Source organism: Saccopteryx leptura, chromosome 1 (assembly GCF_036850995.1).
Source record: "Saccopteryx leptura isolate mSacLep1 chromosome 1, mSacLep1_pri_phased_curated, whole genome shotgun sequence".
Lineage (NCBI taxonomy): Eukaryota > Metazoa > Chordata > Mammalia > Chiroptera > Emballonuridae > Saccopteryx > Saccopteryx leptura.
Genome location: NC_089503.1, coordinates 354,222,423 through 354,245,173, shown reverse-complemented (window position 1 = coordinate 354,245,173; position 22,751 = coordinate 354,222,423). Strand labels below are relative to the sequence as shown.

General features: G+C 37.9%; 1 protein-coding gene across 9 annotated transcripts in view; it reads left to right on the top strand.

Annotated features, from left to right (window-relative positions):
• Window positions 1–22,751, top strand: part of FAM135A (family with sequence similarity 135 member A) — a 109,084-nt gene that overhangs the window by 10,954 nt on the left and 75,379 nt on the right. For all 9 annotated transcript variants that reach the window (XM_066359084.1, XM_066359091.1, XM_066359088.1 and 6 more), the window contains 2 exons: window positions 374–489; window positions 7,559–7,638. In XM_066359084.1, the coding sequence (XP_066215181.1) occupies window positions 413–489; window positions 7,559–7,638 (157 nt within the window). In that variant the 5' untranslated portion in view covers window positions 374–412. The remainder of the gene's footprint in view (window positions 1–373; window positions 490–7,558; window positions 7,639–22,751) is intronic.

The following is a 22,751-nucleotide window of genomic DNA, read 5'->3' as shown; positions in this document are numbered from 1 at the left end:
ATCAGGTAGCTTAATTTTTTTAACAAGTTACTATATTATTTAGGATAAAGTTAAGAGTTTCTTTTAGCAATTTGGTTATTTATTACCATATGTCATGAAGGGAAAGAAATCTTAGAAAAAGCATTCTAATAAGACATATCTTAAATTATAGGGTAGTACTGTTTAGTAAGTGCATTTTTAGTAATTTTAGTAAGTATAGATTCTGGTGCTACGTATTTAGTTGGATTAGTATATGATAGGAACACTCAATTAGTTTGCTTCATTTTCTTTTCTGCCTATACATGATATTCAAATATGTTTAAATATTGTTCTTGTAAGTTACTATTTTTGTTACTGAGTTTCTCATGATTTATTTTCCCCTTCTTTAACCAAGGTGCTATTACCAGACTTGTCTTCTGAATATAAATTAAAAATGACTGAAGTTCAAGCAATGGTAGAATTCTCCGTGGAGCTAAACAAGTTCTACAATGTGGATTTATTTCAGAGAGGGTATGTATTTTAATGTAAAACCATGTATTTTGCATCAGATAATATGTACAGTTTTCACTTATTTTTAATTACACACTTTTGTTCCAGTATATATAAGGAAAACAATGAGGTATATTCGAGTAATTATTTTCTCAGAGGAATTTATTTTGAAATATATGTTTGAGAATTATCCATATGAATATAATGATAATGGTGGATATATTTAATATGTGTTTATAAATTTATACTAGTTATTGAGAGAATTTTAATTGAGATTGTATAAGATCATGTTTCTCCTTTTTAAAAGCATACAGTGCATGGGGAAAATAAACTATATTGCTCACAAAAATTAGGGGATATTTCAAGATGGATACGAAGTGATAAAAGAAGCAGCATTTGATTTTTTTTATTAAACATCAGAAAAAGCAAACGACAAGTCAAAGAAAGCTCGATTATGCAAATGAGATGCTAAATCAACTTTTATTTCATTGGTGAAAATGCACTATACAAAGAGCTGAAAGTACTACAGTATCTGCACATTCCCAGAATCCCTTAGTTTTGTGAGCAGTGTATATACACAAAACACCTACAAAGGAACATCAAATGATAAATATTCAGTAAGTATATGTACGGAAGTGTTGTAGGAATCAGAACAGAAAACTAATCTCTAGGTTATTATGATAGGAAAGGCCTTATGGAAGGATGGGATCACAGTATGGATAAAACCTTGGATAGGCAAAGGATAAATTGAAAGGCCCTTGTAGTATGAGAGAGCAATATGAATCAAGTCTTGGAATTAGGACTGAACATGTTATTTTAAAGAATATTTAGGAGATTGTATATTCTCTAGAATTGCAGAAGATAGTGAAAGGAGAGGTTATCTTTTTGGAAGATATCTTTTGATGACTGGACAAGAGTTGACACTAGGGATTAGTATAGCCATTGATGGTTTCAAAGTAAGGATGAAATTATTGCTAGTACAATAAGCACTTACTAATTTGATGAAGATTGTGATATAGTATTAGATTGGTGGTTGTGTATAAGGAACAGTTTAGAGGTGCTTGCAGTAACTCAGGATATATACCTGGAGGTCTGTACTGAGAATAGTAATAGTGCAGCTATGACTAACAGGAGTAGAATGAAAGAAGTCTCCTGTTGTTTTGTCTGTTTGTTTTTGCTTGGCTTTGCTAACTTGTTGAAACTATAAAAACAACTGTGCTCTGCTCTGCTCTACATGGTCTGTCATCCCTCAGCAGGACAGCCTTAGGCTTGTTCTCATGGCAGAGGCAGGAATCCAAGAAAGAGCAGAGCATGTCAAGGCCCCTCGAACTTGCCTACTGGTTACTTCCACTGCATTCTGTTGGCTGAGCAAGTTACAAGGCCAGACAGAGTATCTAGGCTACTGGCTCGTTAGCCAATAAAACTTAAAACTTTATGGGGTTTCTGTATATTTTATGTAATCCATTCCATGAAACCTATACCCACAATTGATTTTTGAGGTATGGCTACTCTCTAGATGTAATCACTGCTATTTGAGTATCAGAATTCTGTGGGATCGTGTCCTCAAACTTCCTAAAAACCCTTTTGTCAAACAGTGTGTACTCAGACACTGCCTTAATACCTTTAGAGATCTTAAAAGATTTATAGCCGCACCTGTGATTTGATCTCTGGCCATAACTTTATTTTTTTAATTTTTAGGGAAAAGAGACAAAAACCAGTTTTACATTCCATCCCAGCAAGTCCTAGTTTCTCCATATTCCCTCCAGGTTTTGCTTATAAAATGACCTGTTGTTTTTGATTTACCTCTTTCTTGAAAAATCTTATACTTAGCTAAGAGCAACCAGTTGACATTTTAGTATTCTACCTGAAATTAGCTTCTTCACATACAAAAGTTTCTTAGGTATTTTGTCTAAATTCTTCTAAGTTATTCTGTGTGTACAAGGCCCACTGGGGGTGAGGACGATGGAGACACAGAGACCCTCCAGGGACCAGGTTTGGTGACACAGATCCGCTTTATTCAGGAAGTAAGCTAGCTTATATACCAACTGCAATGGGGTCGGTTCGCTACGAAGGCCTCCCCAATGCTTGCACATGGGAGCCACGCCACCAGAATTAAAAGTTAATAACTGAGAGTGAATACAGCACTGAGGAGCAGTTCTCCGGGTGAGGCCCAGGGCATTGGTTTCGTTTCTGCGAATAGGGAGGTAGGGGCTCCTCAGGGTCTCAGCGGGGGATGGCTGGCAGGGCAGGAGTGAGGCCAAGAGGGAAGGTTTGTCCCTCATGAACTTCTGCTGAACGGACGCGCCGGAGAGCTCAGGCCCAAGTATCCGGGTCCCAGAGAGGTGCGTCCTCAATCCAGGGATTGAGCCAGAGAGGATCTCCCAGTAAGTACAGAGTTCCTTTTCACTAACTTTAACTCGCCTACTCTGCAATAGGGCGTGCAGGGCTCGAGCCTGCAGGGTTCGAGAGTGGGGGAGAAGGTTTCCCATTGCAGAGGGTCACTCACCCGTCCCTTGAATGTTGGCTGGGTCCCTATTCGAGGTGCCAGTTGTGGACAAGGCCCACCGGGGGTGAGGACAATGGAGATGCAGAGACTTGACTCCAGGGACCAGGTTCAGTGACGCAGATCCACTTTATCAAGGAAGCAAGCTAGCTTATATACATGGGTTCAGCCTATAGGGTGTTACAGCGTGTTCTTCAAAGCCAATGGCCAAAAAGTCAGGGAGCTGCCTGGTTGGCGCTGAATTACTTCCTTACAGCGGGCGAGCTCAGGTGCTGGAGTATTCTCACAGCATTGCATCAGCCACAGCTGCTAGGAATGCGCTCTGTGCCCCACCCACAATTCTGACAGAATATTTATATAATTTTCATCAGTACGTAACATGGGTTACCATTTTTTTTAAGTCTCGTATAGTTTCCTCCTGCCCTTTTTTTTTTTTTTTTTTTTTTGGCCTCTTTTACTAAACTCTTACTTTGGTCCCTGAGTCAATGCCACACATTTTAAATTTTTGTTAGGTACCAATTTCTGTATTAGTTGTATATTTCCACAATAATGCAGCTAACAACAAACAGAAAGCCTTGGCCATCACAACAATTAACATTTATTTTTGCTCACAAGTGTATAGATAAGCTGAGAATCACTCAGCTGATCCGGGCTGGTTTGACTAATCTTTTTGGGCTCACTCATGCATCCAGTCAACTGGTCCATGTGGTGCTAGCTGGTGCAGAATGGCCTCACCTTTTGTGGACTCGGCTGTGTTTTATGACCTCTTATATTCCAGCTATTCTCATGGAGGAGATCTCTTTTCCCCAAGAGAAGAATTTAGTACCCTATTCTCTAATTAAATAGTTCTATAATTTCTGCAGTATAGCATGTGACTGGCCCTCAGGAGTTCATTTTGGTGACTAAGGTGTGGGAGCAAAAGTTTCTAGACCAGTAATTTTCCTTACTTTACATTTCTCCTCTACTGTGATTCTGATAAACTCATCTTCCATTGTGAATCACTCTTTTGTGGGCACAGAGCACTTTTGGCCATTGGCTTTGAAGAACACGCTGTAACACCCTATAGGCTGAACCCAAAGAGAAGAAACTATAGGATGACCTTTCAAGACTTAGGCTTCCAAGTAGCACACTGTTGTCTTGCCACATTGTATCACTCAGAACAAGTCTTAAAGCCAACTGAAATTTAAAGAATGAGGAACTATATTCTATTTTTTAATGGGAGTCACATTGCAAGGGTGTGCAAAAAAATTGGAAACATTTTTAAAGTCAGTCTTTCACACTTTAAGGTTTGGTTTTTATTAATTTCTATGAGGCATTTTGGGGAATAAATAGTAGTATTTAATGACTGATTCCATGTGGAGGATGAGGCAGAGACAGAAAAAACGTTTAGACCCTGGCTGGTTGGCTCAGCGGTAAAGCATTGGACCAGTGTGTGGAAGTCCTGGGTTCGATTTCTGGTCGGGGTACACAGGAGAAGTGCCCGTCTGCTTCTCTACCCTTCCCCCTCTACTTTCTCTCTCTCTCTTCTCATCATCCACCATGGCTCAGATGGTTTGAGCAAGTTGGCCCTGATTGCTAAGGATGGCTCCATGCCCTCCCTCAGGCACTAAAATGGTTTGGTTGCCAAGCAACGGAACAGCAGCCCCCGATGGGCAGAGCATTGCCCAATAGGAGACTTGCTGGGTGGATCCCAGTTGAGGCGCATGTGAGGGCTGTCTCTCTGCCTCCCTGACTCACATGTAATATGATAATATTTTTTAAAAAAAAGAAAAGAAAAAGATTTTTTAAGGTATGGATTTGCATGATGTCTAGGATTACTTTGAAATTGCTCAGCAAAGGAAGAAATTATTGATGAATCAAATATGGCAGAGTCTTTTTTTTGTGTGTGTATTTTTCTGAAGTTGGAAACGGGGAGGCAGTCAGACAGACTCCCGCATGCGCCTGACCGGGATCCACCTGGCATGCCCACTAGGGGGCGATGCTCTGCCCATCTGGGGCGGTGCTCTGTTGCAACCAGAGCCACTCTAGTACCTGAGGCAGAGGCAATGGAGCCATCCTCAGCGCCCGGGCCAACCTTGCTCCAGTGGAGCCTCAGCTGCGGGAGGGGAAGAGAGAGAGGAAGGAGAGGGGGAGTTGTGGAGAAGCAGATGGGTGCTTCTCCTGTGTGCCCTGGCCGGGAATCGAACCCAGGACTCCTGCACGCCAGGCTGACGCTCTACCACTGAGCCAACTGGCCAGGACCTGGCTGTGTATTTTTAACTTTAAAAATACGCAGTAGACATGAGTTTATTGCTCTACTGTTTGCAAATTTAGAATTTGTAATAATGTGAGATTTAAAAGATAATGCTGAAATTTTAAATCACATTGACTTAGACAGTATTAGAAATAGAGAAGTAATGAAATGAAAGAGGATGACTTGTGTGAGACTCAAGATTAGTTGATTTTGCCTGACCTTTGATGGCGCAGTGGATAGAATGTGACCTGGAATGCTGAGGTTGCCGATTCAAAACTCAGGGCTTGCCCTGTCAAGGCACAAATGAGAAGCAACTACTACAAGTTGATGCTTCCCATTCCTCCCCCGCTTCTCTCTCTCTCACTCGCTCTCTCCTTCTTTTCCCCTCTCTCTCCCTCTCTCTAAAAATAAGATTAGTTCATTTTGATATGTTGGGTTTGAAGTAAGATATATGTTAAAGAATAAAAATTCAGTTGAGTACGTTTAAAGATAGAGTTGGCTTTCTGAGTGATTTATGAATTGGGCAGCATCCCATCTAGAAAGTAGAGAGGAGCCGCAGAAGCTGTACTATATGGAAGACGTTTTGAGGTAGAAACTTGGTGCGAGAAGAAAGTTATTAGAAAAGAATGGATTATTTCAAGCAAAGTTAAAAAGGAATCTTATCGGATGGATTGCTGTAGCTCCCTTCAGAGGATGGAGAGGGCCTGCTTGATAGATGACCTCATTGGTAGTGACCAGAAAATTCTAGACTGACCAATTAGGATAACATTCCTGGAGAAGACTGAAATTGCAGTTAGGTGAGGTATTAAGTCTAGGTTCCTTGTGATGGGTGTTAGCATAAGTGACTTGATTTGGGGCCTGTGGTTTTCTTTTTGACATATCCTAATGGAGATAGTTTATAAATAATTGGAGCTTTGGAACTGGGTATAAAGATTAAGTGAATTGTCATTCCCTTTTGTTGTCAACCATCATAAATGTAGCATGTATAATTGTTGCTTTTATTAATTTTCTGTTATTTTACAGTCTGATTTTGCTATGCACTGAAGACTTGAGGAATATTATGTTACTGATCTTTGAAAAGTCTAATGATTAGAGGCTTACCATTTATTGGATATATAACTTGACTTGTTTAACTCTTTTTTCTAATCTGATTTCTCTTTTTATCTCTGAAGTCTTTTATTTATGCTACTTATTGAGTCCTTACTACTTCTGCCATTTAAGCCAGTTAACATAAAGCTTCTGTTTGGCTATTATATTAAATAATTGTCAACTCTGATAGATAAACATGTATAAATTACCTACATTTTATGTATATTAGAAAATAATATCTTTACTAGTTGATTTCCTAATATATCAAATGATTACTTAAGATACTGAGATGAGAACTTAAACTTTCAAGTATTTCTATGCTGAATTTTATTGTATTTAAAAAATAATGTCAATAAATATCTTACTGAATAACATTGGAATGATAGCTCTGTAAGGATTAAATGGAAATGGAATGTGAGGAAACACTTCATGTGCATGTTTCGTGATGGTTCTTTTCCTGCATTTCTAAGTATTTTTAGTATTTGACACCATTGTTACATTTGATAAAGAACAGATTAAGCAGTGCCGAAACTGTTGGCAGGTATGGAAGAGAGAGAACATGTTACATTTAACCCTTTGAGTAGTGAGTTTTTTTCATGCTCACTGACCCCCAGGAGTGAGTTTTGGTTTTTGTTTTCAAAAAATGAAATTAGTTATAGTTTTATTAACTTAAAATCATGTTTGATAACTAATTTATGGAAACTAGAAAAACATACATTTGCCTTTTTTTAATGTTGCCTTACACATTTTTAAAATGAATCGATCATACTCTGGATGGTCAGGAGGCACAAGTACGTACATGAACGTTCATACTACTCAAAGGGTTAAGTAGGTTTATATTTTTGAGTGGGTTTTTATAGTATGAAATCAATTTTTAAAAGCCATTTATAGTTCTCTATTTTTTTTTCAAAATTATGCTTAAGAATAATTTATCTTTATTTTAAAAGAAAAAAAAATCAATGAAACTCTTAGTTGCCTTATTAACTCCTCTGGTTGCTATGTATGACATTCTTTCATTTATAGTAAGAAATACCGTATATATTTCTTCTGTTTTTCCTATTTATCTTCAAACATACTGGTTTCCCTTTGGGTTTTATCCCACACTAATATTTGGTCTGTGAAATTGATATGTTGTTTTCCACCAATAGTAAATATTATGGGAGACTGATTAGCAGACCAATTTTATTATTATAACACATATAAATATATAGAAATTGAGATGTTGTATATTTTAAATGTTTCTGAAATGGCCTCTTTTGCATTAGTTTTTACCAGATACGTGCATCTATGAAAATTCCACCAAGAGTTCCCCACAGAGTAGAAGCTAGTTTATTTCATGCAACGGGTAAGTCAAGGAATATTTTCAACTTAAAGAAAAAATCTGAAACAACATTATACTGGCCAATGATAACCTTTCATAATTATTTTTGTATTTTAATTACAAATACAAGAGTCCAAAGAACATCATTATAATACGTCTTATAAGAAATAAATTTGAGACCTAAGTAAAACAGGCTTGCTTATAGTTGTCTCCCTGTTAGTTTTCTTACTATGAGCAAGTGAAAAAAAAGTATGTGAGCCTGACCAGGCGATGGCGGCGCAGTGGATAGAGCGTCGGACTGGGGTGCAGAGGACCCAGGTTCGAGACCCGGAGGTCACCAGCTTGAGCGCGGGCTCATCTGGTTTGAGCAAAAGCTCACCAGCTTGGACCCAAGGTCGCTGGCTCGAGCAAGGGGGGGGTTACTTGGTCTGCTGAAGACCCGCGGTCAAAGCACATATTAGAAAGCAATCAGTGAACAACTAAGGTGTTGCAATGCTCAACAAAAAGCTAATGATTGATGCTTCTCATCTCTTCGTTCCTGTCTGTCTATCCCTGTCTATCCCTCTCTCTGACTCTCTCTCTGTCTCTGTAAAAAAAAAAAAAGTGAAATTTCCCAAAAACAAACATAAGTAGGGGTAATACGAATTTTATCATGTGGGATGTAATTTTAAAAAATACACAGTGAGCCTGACCAGGCGGTGGCGCAGTGGATAGAGCGTCGGACTGGGATGTGGAAGACCCAGGTTCGAGACCCCAGGGTTGCCAGCTTGGGTGCCGGTTCATCTGGTTTGAGCAAAAAGCTCACCAGCTTGAGCCCAAGGTCGCTGGCTCGAGCAAGGGGTTACTTGGTCTGCTGAAGGCCTGCAGTTAAGGCACATATGAGAAAGCAATCAATGAACAACTAAGGTGTTGCAACGCACAACGAAAAACTAATGATTGGAGCTTCTCATCTCTCTGTTCCTGTCTGTCTGTCCCTGTCTATCCCTCTCTCTGACTCTCTGTCTCTGAAAAAAAAAAATACAAAGTGAATGTGGTTACACAATTTTCCATGATTCTCAGAAATATTTTATAATAAAGTTTAATAGCATGCATTTTGAGAATATTTATTTAACCACATTTTTTCTGATTAATCTAATTAGAAAGCAAAGAGCCAGAAAGCAATGTAAGAATGTATGAAATACAATAGATAGGTTATAGCAGCTCTGCTATTTATTCATATTCTGAGGAGAAACACCACCATTAACATGTTTGAGCCAAAATTGGTGACCTTGACATAATCACTGGGCATTTTTTCAGCTTTCCTAATACACTATACCAGGGGTCGGGAACCTATGGCTCGTGAGCCAGATGTGGCTCTTTTGATGGCTGCATCTGGCTCACAGACAAATCTTTTTTTTTTTTTTTTCCTTGTATTTTTCTGAAGCTGGAAACGGGGAGAGACAGTCAGACAGACTCCCGCATGCGCCCGACCGGGATCCACCCGGCACGCCCACCAGGGGGCGACGCTTCGCCCACCAGGGGGCAACGCTCTGCCCCTTCGGGGCATCGCTCTGCCGCAACCAGAGCAACTCCAGCGCCTGGGGCAGAGGCCAAGGAGCCATCCCCAGCGCCCGGGCCATCTTTGCTCCAATGGAGCCTGGGCTGCGGGAGGGGAAGAGAGAGACAGAGAGGAAGGAGAGGGGGAGGGGCGGAGAAGCAGATGGGCGCCTCCCCTGTGCGCCCTGGCCGGGAATTGAACCCGGGACCCCTTGCACGCCAGGCCGACGCTCCACCACTGAGCCAACCGGCCAGGGCCCAGACAAATCTTTAATAAAAAAAATAATGTTAAAAATATAAAACATTGTCATGTATTACAATCCATTCATTTCCTACCGCTCATGTTCATGGTTGCGGGTGGCTGGAGCCAATCACAGCTGCCCTCCGGGACAACACCAAATTTTTATTGGTGTTGGATAATGCATAACGTACATGGATTGTTGTATGGCTCTCATGGAATTACATTTTAAAATATGTGGTGTTCATGGCTCTCAAACAAAAAGGTTCCTGACCCCTGCACTATACTATTTTATTCTGTGCAGTTAGAAAAATGAAATAGTTAATGAAGCATTTTAGATAGTTACCTAATACAAATTGCCAGTTGTCAAACCATCATAAAATAATAAAACACACTTAATACTAAAGCTATGCTGAGCATAATTCAGTTCTTTTTTGAAATTTAAAAGGATATTCTCGGAACTTGAAGTGTTTAGCATTACCTTTTTTAGCATGCAGTGGACTCTAAAATGCTGGTGAATGTTAAATTTTAGTGAATTGTATGTGATGGAGAGTTTGTCTTCCTGAAGACTATCAAAATGTTCAGGGAGTCCTATTTATTACTCATGACGAAAAAATATACATAATCTTTTAAGAAGAAGAAAGATTTTCTTATTGGCTTAATGTACATGTTACAATATATATATATTTACTATCAGTAGGTCTTTTTTAAGTCTACAATGTAGGAAACAGGTTAAAACAACTAATGTTGCAAGACAGATGTGGTACCCTCTTTTTGAATTTCCTTAAAATCTAGTAAATTAAATGTCTTGATCTACTTTATCTCCTAAAGTTTCCAGTTGAAAAGACTAGAAAGATTATTTTCAGGGCTCTCTTTATATTGATTTTTTCAGCTTTACTGAGGAATAATGAACATATAATAATTTTATATACTTAAAGTATACCTTGTGATTTTATAACCATATACATTGTAAAATAATTACCATGATCAACATACTTAGCACATCCATGATTTTGCATAGTTAACTTTTTGGGCATGTGTGGTGAGAACACTTAAGATTTACTCTTAGCAGATTTCCAAAAAAACCCCACTATTATTGGCCTTGGCTAATTGGCTCAGTGGTAGAGCGCCAGCCCGGCATGTGGATGTCCAGGGTTTGATTTCCTGTTAGAGCACAAAGAGAAATACCCATCTGCTTCTTCATCCCTCCCACTCTCCTTCCTCTCTGTCTCTCTCTTCCCCTCCCACAGCCAAGGCTCCATTGGAGCAAAGTAGCCCGGGCCCTGAGGACGGCTCCATGGCCTCTGCCTCAGGCGCTAGAATGGCTCCAGTTGAAATGAAGCAATATTCCAGATTGGCAGAACATCTCCCACTAGTGGCTTGCCAGGTGGATCCCTGTTGGGTACATGGGGGAGTCTGTCTCTCTTCTTCTCACTTCAGAAAAATACAAAAAACAAAACACTATTATTTACTATAGTCACCATATTGTGTGTTAGATCCTCAGAACTTACTTATTTTATAACAAAGTTTGGCCTGACCAGGCGGTGGCGCAGTGGATAGAGCGTCGAACTGGGATGCAGAGGACCCAGGTTCGAGACCCCAAGGTCGCCAGCTTGAGCACGGGCTCATCTGGTTTGAGCAAAAGCTCACCAGCTTCAACCCAAGGTCGCTGGCTTGAGCAAGGGGTTACTCGGTGTGCTGAAGGCCCGTGGTCAAGGCACATATGAGAAAGCAATCAATGAACAACTAAGGTGTTGCAACGCACAACAAAAAACTAATGATTGATGCTTCTCATCTCTCTCCGTTCCTGTCTGTCTGTCTCTGTCTATCCCTCTCTCTGTCTCTGTACAAAAAATTTGTACCCTTTGATCTGCATCTCCCCATTTACCCTCTCTACCCCCTAGCCCCTGGCAATTACCATTCTACTGTCTGTTTCAATGAAATCTACTTTTTTGTTTTGTTTCCACAGGTAAGTTATACCATGCAGTATTTGTCTTTGTCTGACTTCACTCAGAATGCCCTCTAGGTTCGTCCATATTATCACAAGTGGCAGAATTTTCATCTTTTTTGTGGCTGAATAATATTCTATCACAAATGCTTTTTTCTTTATCCACTGACAGAAACAGGTTATTTTCGTATCTTGGCTGTTGTGACTGACTAATGCTGCAGTGAACATGGGAGTGTGTATTTCTTTTTCTTTTGAATATATACCCAGCAGTGAGATTGCTGAATCATGTAGTAGTTCTATTTTTAATTTTTTGAGGTACCTCCAGGTGTTTCCTTTGTGGCTGCATCAGTCTACATTCCCACCAGCAGTGTACAAGTGTTCCCTTTCTCTACATTCTTACAACACTTGCTATTGACTTATTGATAATAGCCATTCTTACAGATGTGAGGTGATAGCTCTTTATAGTTTTGATTTATATATCTTGATGAGCAGTAATGCTGAGCATCTTTTTCATGTGCCTGTTGGCCATTTGTATCTCCTCTTTGCAAACATCTCTGTTGGTTCCTCTGCTCATTTTTTAATCACATTGTTTGAGTTTTTTTGCTGTTGAGTTGTGTGAGTTCTTTATATATTTTTTACATTAACCGCTTGTCAGATAAATGATTCGCAAATATTTTCTCCCATGAGGTAGGTTGTCTTTTAATTTTGTTGATATTATCCTTTGCTGTGTAGAAGATTTTTAGTTTGATGTAGTCCTACTTGTTTAGTTTTGCCTTTGCTTTTGGTGTCCAATCTAAATAATCATCGCTAAGATCGGTGTCGAGCTTTTCACTCTGTGTTTTCTTCTAAGAACTATGGTTTCAGGTTTTAAATCTGAGTCTTTAATCCATTTTGAGTTAATTTTTTTGAGTGGTATAGGGTAGGGGTCCAGTTTCATTCCTTTGCATGAGTATTTCCATTTTTCCCAATACTTGTTATGTGTTCTTGGCACTTTGTCAAAGAATAGTTGACTATATGTGTGTTGGTTTATTTCTGGGCTCTTTATTACATTGGTTGTGTGCCTGTTTTTATTCTAGTACCATACTGTTTTGATTACTATACTCTTATAATAGAGTTTGAAATAAGGAAGTGTGACGCCTCCAGCTTTGTTTTTTTTGTTCTTAAGATTGTTCTGGCTGTTGAGGATCATTTGTGGTCTCATGATTCTTAGTGTCCTTTTTTTTTATTTCTTTGAAAAATGCCATTGGGGTTTTACTAGAGATTGTATTGAATCCATAGATCACTTGGAGTAGTATGGACATTTTAACAGTATTAATTCTTCCAATCCAAAAACGTGGGATAGCTTTCCATTTACAGTATTTGTGTCTTATTCAATTTCTTTTATTAGTATCTTATAGTTTTCAGTATATATATCTTCCATTTCCTTGGTTAGATTTATTTCTAATGTTTTACTGTTTTTTTAATCTGTTATAAATGGGATTGCTTTCTTGATATCTTTTTTGAGTAGTTCATTGTGTGTAGAAATGCAGCTGATTTTTGTATGTTAATTTAGTATCCTGCAGTTTAACTGAATTTATTAATTAGGTCTATCAGTTCTTTGGTGGATTCTTTACAGTTTTCTATATGTAAGATCATGTCATCTGCAAATAGCGACATTTTTACTTCTTTCTTTCCTATTAGGTACCTCTAATTTCTTTTCATTGCCTATTTGCTTTGGCTAGGATTTCCAATTCTGTGTTGCACAGAAGTGTTGGTAGTGGGTATTCTTGCCTTGTTCCTGACTCTAGAGGAACACTTTCAACTTTTCACTGTTGAGCACAATGTTAGCTGTGTACCTGTCATATATGGCCTTGATTATGTTGAAATGTATTTCATCTGTAAATATTTACAAAGTATGTTGAATTTTGTCAAATGTTTTTTCTCCTGTTGAGATTGTCATATGATTTTTATCCTTCATTTTATTTATATTCCATGTCATGTTTATTGATTTGCATATGTCAAACCATCCTTGCATTCCAGGGATAAAGTCACACTTGATCCCAGTATATGATTCTTTTAATGTGTTCTTGCATTAGGTTTGCTAGCATTTTGTTGGATTTTTCATCTGTGTTCATCAGGAATATTGGCATGTAATTTTCTTGTCTTGTCATGACTTTGTCTTGATTTTCATATCAAGGTAATGCTGGCCCTGTAAAATGAGTTTGGATCTGTTTTTCAATCAATTTTTTGGAAGAGTTTGAGGATTGGTATTCTTCTTTAAGTGTTTGGTAGCATTCACTTGTGAAGCCATCTGTTCCTTGTCTTCTATTTGGTGGAAGATTTTTGATTACTGATTTAATCTCCTTATTCATTATTGGTCTATTTTAGATTTTCTGTCTCTTCATGATTTAGTCACATGTAGGCTGGATAAATTGATATCTTTCTAGGTCATTTGTATGGCATAAATATTACATGTAATTAAAATCATTTACAAAGCAATATTATTTTGACATTATGACAAATAGTGTTTTAGAAATACCCAAATTACCTTTTTTTAAAGTGCTTTTCTTAGGCACCGTAATTTTGATTTTTATTAGGTAAAAGTCCAGAAGTAGTCACTGTTGTTACCGATTCAGTTGTTTTTTTTGTTTGTTTGTTTTGTTTTAGTAATAGGAGGGGAGACAGAGATACAGACTCTCACATATGCCCCAATTCAGTTTCTATTTCCTGATATTATCAACTATGTTTTATTGACTGTGATATGTAAATGATCTGATAGTTTACTAGTGTGTAAAAAGGGAGTATCTTTTAAAAATAAATAGCTTGTGGCAGATAGTAGTCTTTAAAAGAGAAGCATAAGTATCAAAAACAATAGATTTTCATAATATATCATTTTAGCTTACATATGAAAACATTATGTGTATTTTTATACTGTCAGTCCAGAAAAATTTAAAGAGGTTGCATACGTTTTAATTAAATACAGCAGCTTGGATTCTCTATACTTTTTAGTACATACCTTATTTTTCTTTTCTTTTTAAAAATATAATATATATATATATATAAAACTATGCACTGAATTTTTTTCAGGACTATAAAAAATTTATGTAATGTGAAATCAACAAATATCAATCGATAAATACAAATTAACAATGAATTCAGCAGTTCCAACAATTTTATTATAATGAATATGTTTTGTAACTTTGAACTAACAATGGCTTACAACGTTTGCACTTATGTGTATAAAAGCTTAAGTATGGAATTCCATAGAACAGTTTGTGCTTGGCGTTAAACATAGATATACATTGCATTTTTTGTGGTTCTGCGTTTTTCTCATCTATTGATGATTTACCAATAAGTTCATCATTACTGTCTATAATATTTATACATCATCAGGTAAATACTGTGAGCTGATTTGTGAGTCAGATTCTATTATTAATAAAGGATCTTTGGATCTATTACTGTTAATGCTTCTTATTCTTACTGCTCTTTTATTTTTATTTGCTTTTGTATTCATATTTTAGGCCTCTGATATATAAAACTAAATAAAAAGCAAAAAAAAAACCACAAGCATTATCACAAATATACCAAACCCTACCATTATAGCTCATTGTGACTTGAAAATCACAATGCTATATCATATGAAAATAATAACAAAATGACTAATGAAATACAAACAGGCCCTGGCCAGTTCTCTCAAGGGTAGAGCATTGGCCCAGCATGTGGAAATCCTGGGTTCGATTCCCGGTCAGAGAACACAGGAAAAGCGACCATCTGCTTCTCCACCCTTTCACCTCCCCCTTTTCTCTCTCTCTCTCTTTCTTTCTCTCCCCCACCCTCAACCATGGCTTGATTCCAGCACATCCGCAGGTGCTGAAAATGGCTCCATGGAGCCTCTGCCTCAGGCACTAAAAGAAATACCTTGGTTATGAGCATGGCACCAGATGGGCAGAGCATCAGCCCCAGATGGGGTTGCCAGGTGGATCAGGGTTGGGGCCCATGCGGGAGTCTCTCTCTCTGTCTCCCCTCTTCTCACTTGGAAAAAGAAGAAGAAAAAAAGAAATGCAAACAAGTAAGAGATTATTGATATACAAACCAAGAGCTGTTATGTAGGCTTTTCCTTGTTTAACAAGCACCCTTAGAAGGAAAAATAGTGACAGTTGCACAAGGTGGTTCCTATGGCCTCTATCTGCAGACAACTTGCAAGAGCATTTACTTTGATACTCAGAGTTGATAACCGGTACCAAGAATGCTACTGGTTATTAAGAAGACATTATATAACATGTATTAGCCACCTTGTGGTAAAAAATTTAAAAAATTAATAAAATATCAATATATTAGTATGTGACTTGAAAGTTACATGGGCCCATAGAGAGTTAATATTGTATGTTTCAGGTATATAGCATATTGATTCAATATATATGTACATTATGACATGATCACCAGATAAGTCAGCTTCCTTCTATCACTATACAGTTATTGCAATATTATTGTCTATATTTCTTGTACTGTATATTATTACATCACCATGACTTATTTTATTTTACAACTCTAAATTTGTACCTCTTAATCCCCTACACCTCTTTTGCCCGTTTCCCACCCAGCTCCCCTCTAGCAGCCACTAGTTTGCTCTCTATCTGAGTGTGTTCCTATTTTGTTTTGTTTTTTGTTTTTTGTTTTAGATTCCACATGTGCTTATCCTATTTTTCTTTTAACTTTGGTTTAAACTTCCTCTCAACACCTTCTCTTTCCAGCAGTATATTTTACCATAATTCCTATACCTTGTGTATATTTCTGGATTATTTTTGTGATGAAAAGAAAAAAGTAATGATTTTGTCTATGAGTTGTAGTAGGGCAGTTTACATGGGGTGGGAATTAGATGGTATTATACAGCTCATCTCAGCACATTTAAATTATTTCCAGCATGAGATTGTGCTGACAGGGAGAGGTTTGGGTCAGGAAATAGCTGTCATCTGCAATAACATCAGTCATGAAAGACAATGAGTATTTTTATAAGGCTGTTAAAAATTGATTAATAATGCATTCAGATGCTTCTGAAGCAGAGAGGTCATTACTGGCTCTAGGCCCCAGTTTCAGAGGACTGTATGTACAATTTCAACAAAAAGTTCAGATAAAAAAAATCTTGCCTGCCCTGTGGTGGCACAGTGGATAAAGTATGAACCTGGAATGCTGAGGTCACCAGTTCGAAACACTGGGCTTGCCTGGTCAAGGCACATATAGGAAGCAACTGCTATGAATTGATGCTTCCTACTTCTTCCCCTTTTCTCTCTCTCTCTCTCTCTCTCTCTCTCTCTCCCTCCCTCCCTCCCTCCCTCCCTCCCTCCCTCCCTCCCTCCCTCCTCTCTCTAAAAATAAATTAAAAAAATGTTTTAAATCTCCACTTCTAATAGTGACACTATTTTTAAAAAAGAAACATATACTCTTTTATTTGCTTTTTACTATCCATATATACATTTTCTGTGGAAAAAATTTTATAAGCAAATGGTTAAAAGATCTATTAGTCCAGAAATATTTACAGTTAAAACCATAGTTCATACTCTATCAGGCATCCCCAAACTACGGCCCACGGGCGCATGTGGCCCCCTGAGGCCATTTATCCGGCCCCCCGCCGCACTTCAGAAGGGGCACCTCTTTCATTGGTGGTCAGTGAGAGGAGCACTGTATGTGGCGGCCCTCCAACCGTCTGAGGGACAGTGAACTGGCCCCTTGTGTAAAAAGTTTGAGGACCCCTGCAAGATGCATCCACTTTTTACTATTTCTTTAGTCCTAATTGTTTATATAGACATTTGCACTTCCTGTTATGATAAGACAATTTATCTTACACTATTTCCTTCCTGCCTCTCCCCTAATTAAAAAACAAAACAAAACCATGATTCCTGTATCTTTGATGATTACTGTAGCTTCAAATAATATATTAAAGCTTCATACCCTATTTCAACAAATATGACAGACCCCTCATTTTATAAAGTAGGAAAATGGCAATTTTGTCTTATTAAAATTTTATCTTTTTCTCCTCCTCCCAATTGTTAGATATATTTTATGTTATATTATCAAGGTTTCTAACATTCGTATTGTTTTGTAGTAAAATCTTAGGCGCTTTGTCTATGAGTTGGTTCCAAAGTTTGAAAACAAGTGAACAGCATTTGCATTTTTAAAATTTATTTATTTATTTATTTTAGAGAGGAGGGGGGGGGAGAGAGAGAGAGAGAAAGAGAGAGAAGGGGGAGGAGCAGGAAGCATCAACTCCCATATGTGCCTTGACCAGGCAAGCCAGGGTTTTGAACCAGCAACCTCAGTGTTTCCAGGTTGACGCTTTATCCACTGTGCCACCACAGGTCAGGCAGCATTTGCATTTTTATATTAATAGTAGCACAAGAGAGAAAGGGTTTATAAAACTAAAATGGCTATTTAACATAAAGAAAAAGGATCTTAAGTTTTTAGCAAAACAAGGCACATCTAGCTACCATTTGGCTATTGATCTGAATCACCTGTAATACACACACACACACACACACACACACACACACACCCCTCCCCCCCCCCCCTTAGGTATTTTAGAAGTTCTAGATTCAAAGATGAAGCCCTGTTGTAGATAATAAAGTAGTGACTTGGAATGAGGATACCAGCTTCCATTTATATTACATTGGAAAACTCAACCTCTGAGCTTCAGTTTCTCATATATGCTGTATAAGGTGGTTGTGCGTGAAATAAGTAAAAGTTCTTAACAAACTGTAAAAGGCTGAATACATATAAAATATTTAGCTTCTAGTAATATAAGAAAGAATGGGAAACAGTCAAGTTTTTGCTTATCTACTATGATTTGTAAACCATTTACTGTTGTAAAAAGCTGAAACTTAACAATGAAGTTAATTTTATGTTTTCCTATGATTTATATAATTTCAACTATGTAACATAGTGAATAAGTACAAAGGATAATATCTCATGTTAATAAGTAAATTAAAAAAATTTTAAATCATTAAAACCACCCTGGCCAGATAGCTCAGCTGGTTAGAACGTTGTCCCAAAGCAGAGAGGTTACCGGTTTGATTCCCGGTCAGGACACATTCAGGAACAGATCTGTTTCTCTCCTCCCCCGCCCCCCACCCTGTTCCCCCTCACCCTCTCTCTCACTCCCTTTAAAGTCAATAAACTTTTTAAATTCAATAAATTTTTTAAAAATTATTAAAACTATTTCTGGTACAAGAAGTGTGAACAAGTATGACTAAGGACAAGAAGGGAAAACTGAAGGGAGTAAGACACCTACCAAAGACCTCTGAATTTATAACTTACAAAGGAAATCTGGTGACCTGGGATTGCATTTCTGTGCTTATAAAACTGGTTTAATCTGTAGGATGTGTTTGGATTTGGGCACAACTAGTTTCAAACCTTGTTCTGCCACTTACTAGCTATGTGTAAATTTAAGATGTACAATTTTGGTCAAATAAGTTTGTAAATATGATATATATTAATAGATTTGCTTGCTTAGAGTTTGCATTGGGTGTGGGGGACAGGCTGTAAGCAGGCAGGGTTGTTATACCCTAAGGCTTAGTTTTAAGACTAAGCCTTTCCCACCCTAAGTGACTTTGTATCAGAAACTTCCTTGTTTGTATATTGGATTAAAGGTTTTGATTTCTACACTATAAAATGGGGCAGACTGGGAGCTTTCTCTCAGTTCCTGAGATTAACATTAGAGGAGAGAGCAGAGAAAGGAGAGCAGAGAAAGGCCACGTGGAGGAGAGGAGAAGCAGCAAAGATGGTGGAGTGCTGAAGGAGAAACCAGCTAATGCAGAGTTTGTGCAGAGAGAAGGAGATAGGGAACAGAGGTGAATAATGCTGGTGAGGTACAAACTTTGATTCTAGGAAACTTGGATAAGTTAGTGGCTTTGGGAGCCCTGTATGGAAGGGGTAGTGTTTCTCCACTGTGTGTATTTTTGCCCGCCGAGTGCAAGCTAGGATTAAAGCTAACAGGCCACCAGTTCTTGCCTCCGTTGTTTCATTACCGTCTGTCCGAATCAAATGCGAACCTTCATGGGCCAGGAGACTGTGATGGTGACCGTGGCTACTGGCTTTACGTACAACATCTTACTTTGATGCATTTATATATGGTAATATGATTGCCTTTGTACTGATATTTATTACATTACATAGTTATAGTCAATTATTGTCTATATTCATTACACTGTGTATTAGATCTCTATGGCTTATTTCCTACTTGATGCAGGTTGTAGCCCTAAACATCAGTCTTATACCCCGTTCCCATCCCCTGGTAACGACCATTTTACTCTCTATTTTTTATGGGTTTGAATTTTTTAGATTCAACGTGATATAGTATCATATTTGTCTTTATCTGACTTAGCTTACTTGGCATAATGTGTTCAGGGTCCATCCATGTTGTTACATTATCCTCTCACATAACTGAGTAATATTCCATTGTAAACACATCTTTTTTATACATTCATTTGTTGAGAGGCATTTGGGTTTTTTCATATTTTATCTATTGTGAATAACGCTGCAATAAACATGAGAGTGCATATATCTGTTCAGAATCCTGTTTTCTTTCCTTTGGGTATATATCTAAAACCAGAACTGCTAAATTATATGGTAGATCTATTTTTAATTTTTTGAGGAACTTCTATATTGTTTTCCAAAGTGATTGGACCAATTTTTGTTCCCATCAACAGTATATATGATGGTTCCCTTTTCTCCACATCATCATCAGTACATCACCTTGTTGGCTCTTATCTTATTGTTGATAGCCATTCTAATTAGTATAAGGCGATATCTCTGGGTTTTGATTTGCATTTCCCTGATAATTTTTTATGTTGAGCATCTTTTCATGAGCCTGTTGACCATTTAGATGTGTTCTTTGGGAAAATGTCTATTTAGATGAAGAAAGGGAAATTTCACAAAAATTTAAATGTGTGAGGAAGGTCTACTTACTAAAAAGAATATATATATATATATATATATATTCTTTTTAGTAAGTTCACAATTAGATAAGCATTTGAACTAATAAGAAGTCAACCCTTGTTGAAAAAAAGAAGAAATTTCCAATTATTTATATTTAACCAGGGTTTTTCTAAGCTGATCTGTTCTGGATGAAATTCTGTGTGTGTGTGTGTATTTCATTCTTATTCCTACATGTCACTACCTAGTGCTCTTATACAGGTGATAGCTGTTAAAAAATTAATGTCAAGGCCCTGGCCGGTTGGCTCATTGATAGAGCGTCGGCCTGGCATGTGGGAGTCCCGGGTTCGATTCCTGGCCTGGGCACACAGGAGAGGTGCCCATCTGCTTCTCCACCCCTCCCCCTCTCTTTCCTCTCTGTTTCTCTCTTCCCCTCCCGAAGCCAGGGCTCCATTGGAGCAAAGTTGGCCCGGGCGCTAGAATGGCTCTGGTTGCAGCAGAGCGATGCCCCAGATGGGCAGAGCATCGCCCCCCGGTGGGCATGCCGGGTGGATCCCGGTCGGGCGCATGCGGGAGTCTGTCTGACTGCCTCACTATTTCCAGCTTCAGAAAAATACAAAAAGGAAAAAAAAATTAATGTCAAGAGAAAAATAAGGCTGGAAATAAGTGCTGGTTATCAAAGTAAGAAAGGATTGGTCCACTTGCTTTGCCATGGCAGTGATTAATAGACCACTTGTACTAAAAGCTCTAAATATTTTAAATTGCCACTAGAAGAACCATCTTTTTCTCCCCTATTAGATGTCTCCTTAAGCTTTACCCAGCAACCAACATTTTGGGACTTCTTTGAAAGCCACTGAAATGTTGTGATTTGCTGAATTGTTAGGATAATTTATGATTTGATCCGAAACTACTACATGTCTAACTGCATTGCCCCACCAATCTTCCTATGGATTCTCTTGAACCACTTCTGGTTTTTCAGATTTGATGGGTTATAAATAACCTCATTATTTGTACATGTTCTCTCTTCCTCATTATCTCTCCTTTGTTAAGCTATATAGATAATTCCCATAGGTGGATAGGAATTTTCTCTGCTCTGTTTCCATAGCAGTTTCTACTTTCTTCCCTCAGAAATGCAATTCTAAGGCAATCAAACATCAAGAATCATTAAATTAGAATGCTTTTTTAAGATGAGGAAAGTTTAAAGAAACATAGCTAGAGACCATTCATATTATATCACTAATACATTACTGTTATCAATAATTGAATAATCTCAACAACTGTTAAAACATCATAATGTTAGATCTTTCAATAAACTTTGTGTAGATAATGAAAGTAGAGTTCATTCGCATTACAAGCCTTCATTTTGCTTTCCTTATGGTAAACAGCTTCCTTGTCACTGCTAATAGCTGTTTATTTACCTGGCTTAAAAGATAACGATAATTACATTGTCATTTGCTTTGGCCTCCTAAAATGGGGAGTTAAGAGATTAGCACATTGTACTGCAATTATTTCCTTGTGTGTTTCTATTCAAACTAGATTAGGAACTCTGAAAAGGACAGTGTTCTTATTTATGTTCATATCTCATAGCTACTTGTATTTCAAAGGCTTAATACATTATGTTTGAGTGAATGTTCACTTGTTCACAGAGTAAATAAGAGGTACCATTGCAAGCTGTTTAACCAGACAAAATGCTGAAAGATAGTGATAGGAATTAAATATAAATTTTGACTAAATATAAGTATTTGTAGGTCTTTATCACAAGTCACTAAAGGTGTTGATCTGATGTTTGGGTTAACAGATAACTGAGATGCAAAGTGAAAATAGAGTCATTTCAACAAGGAAATAGGGCAATAAATTAAAAAGTTAGATAAAAGTTTATTCAGTAAATAATTTGCTGAGTGACCATTACAATATAAGACATAGTGCTCACTCCTAAATTAAAGCAATGAAAAAGATGTACGTATGTGGTTCCATTACTTGTGGACAAGATCTGCCAGGGGTGAGGATGACGGAGACGCAAAGATCCGACTCCGGGAACCAGGTTCAGTGACGCAGATCCACTTTATCCAGGAAGTAAGCTAGCTTATATACATAGGTTCAGCCTATAGGGTGTTTCAGCGTGTTCCTCAAAGCCAGTGGCTGAAAAGATCAGGGAGCTGCGTGGTTGGCGCTAAGTCACTTCCTTATAACGGGCAAGCTTCCTTCCTGGGTATGCCCAGGAGGGTTCTGGGAGCTGGAGTATTCTCACAGCATTGCATCAGCCACAGCTGCTAGGAATGTGCTCTGTGCTCCACCCACATCTCCCCCTTCTCTTTTAATTAAGGCCAATTGGACTTGATGAATGACAGCTTGCTGTTACTGTAGCTTCTGAATGCTACGCATTATGCAACAGAACCCTAGTAGAAGTAAAACAACTATAATACCTATTATACTATATGCCAATAGATTAGCTGGATTCTGTAATGTTTGACTAGTTAGGAAATAAAATGGGGGTCTTAAACAGGGGATTCC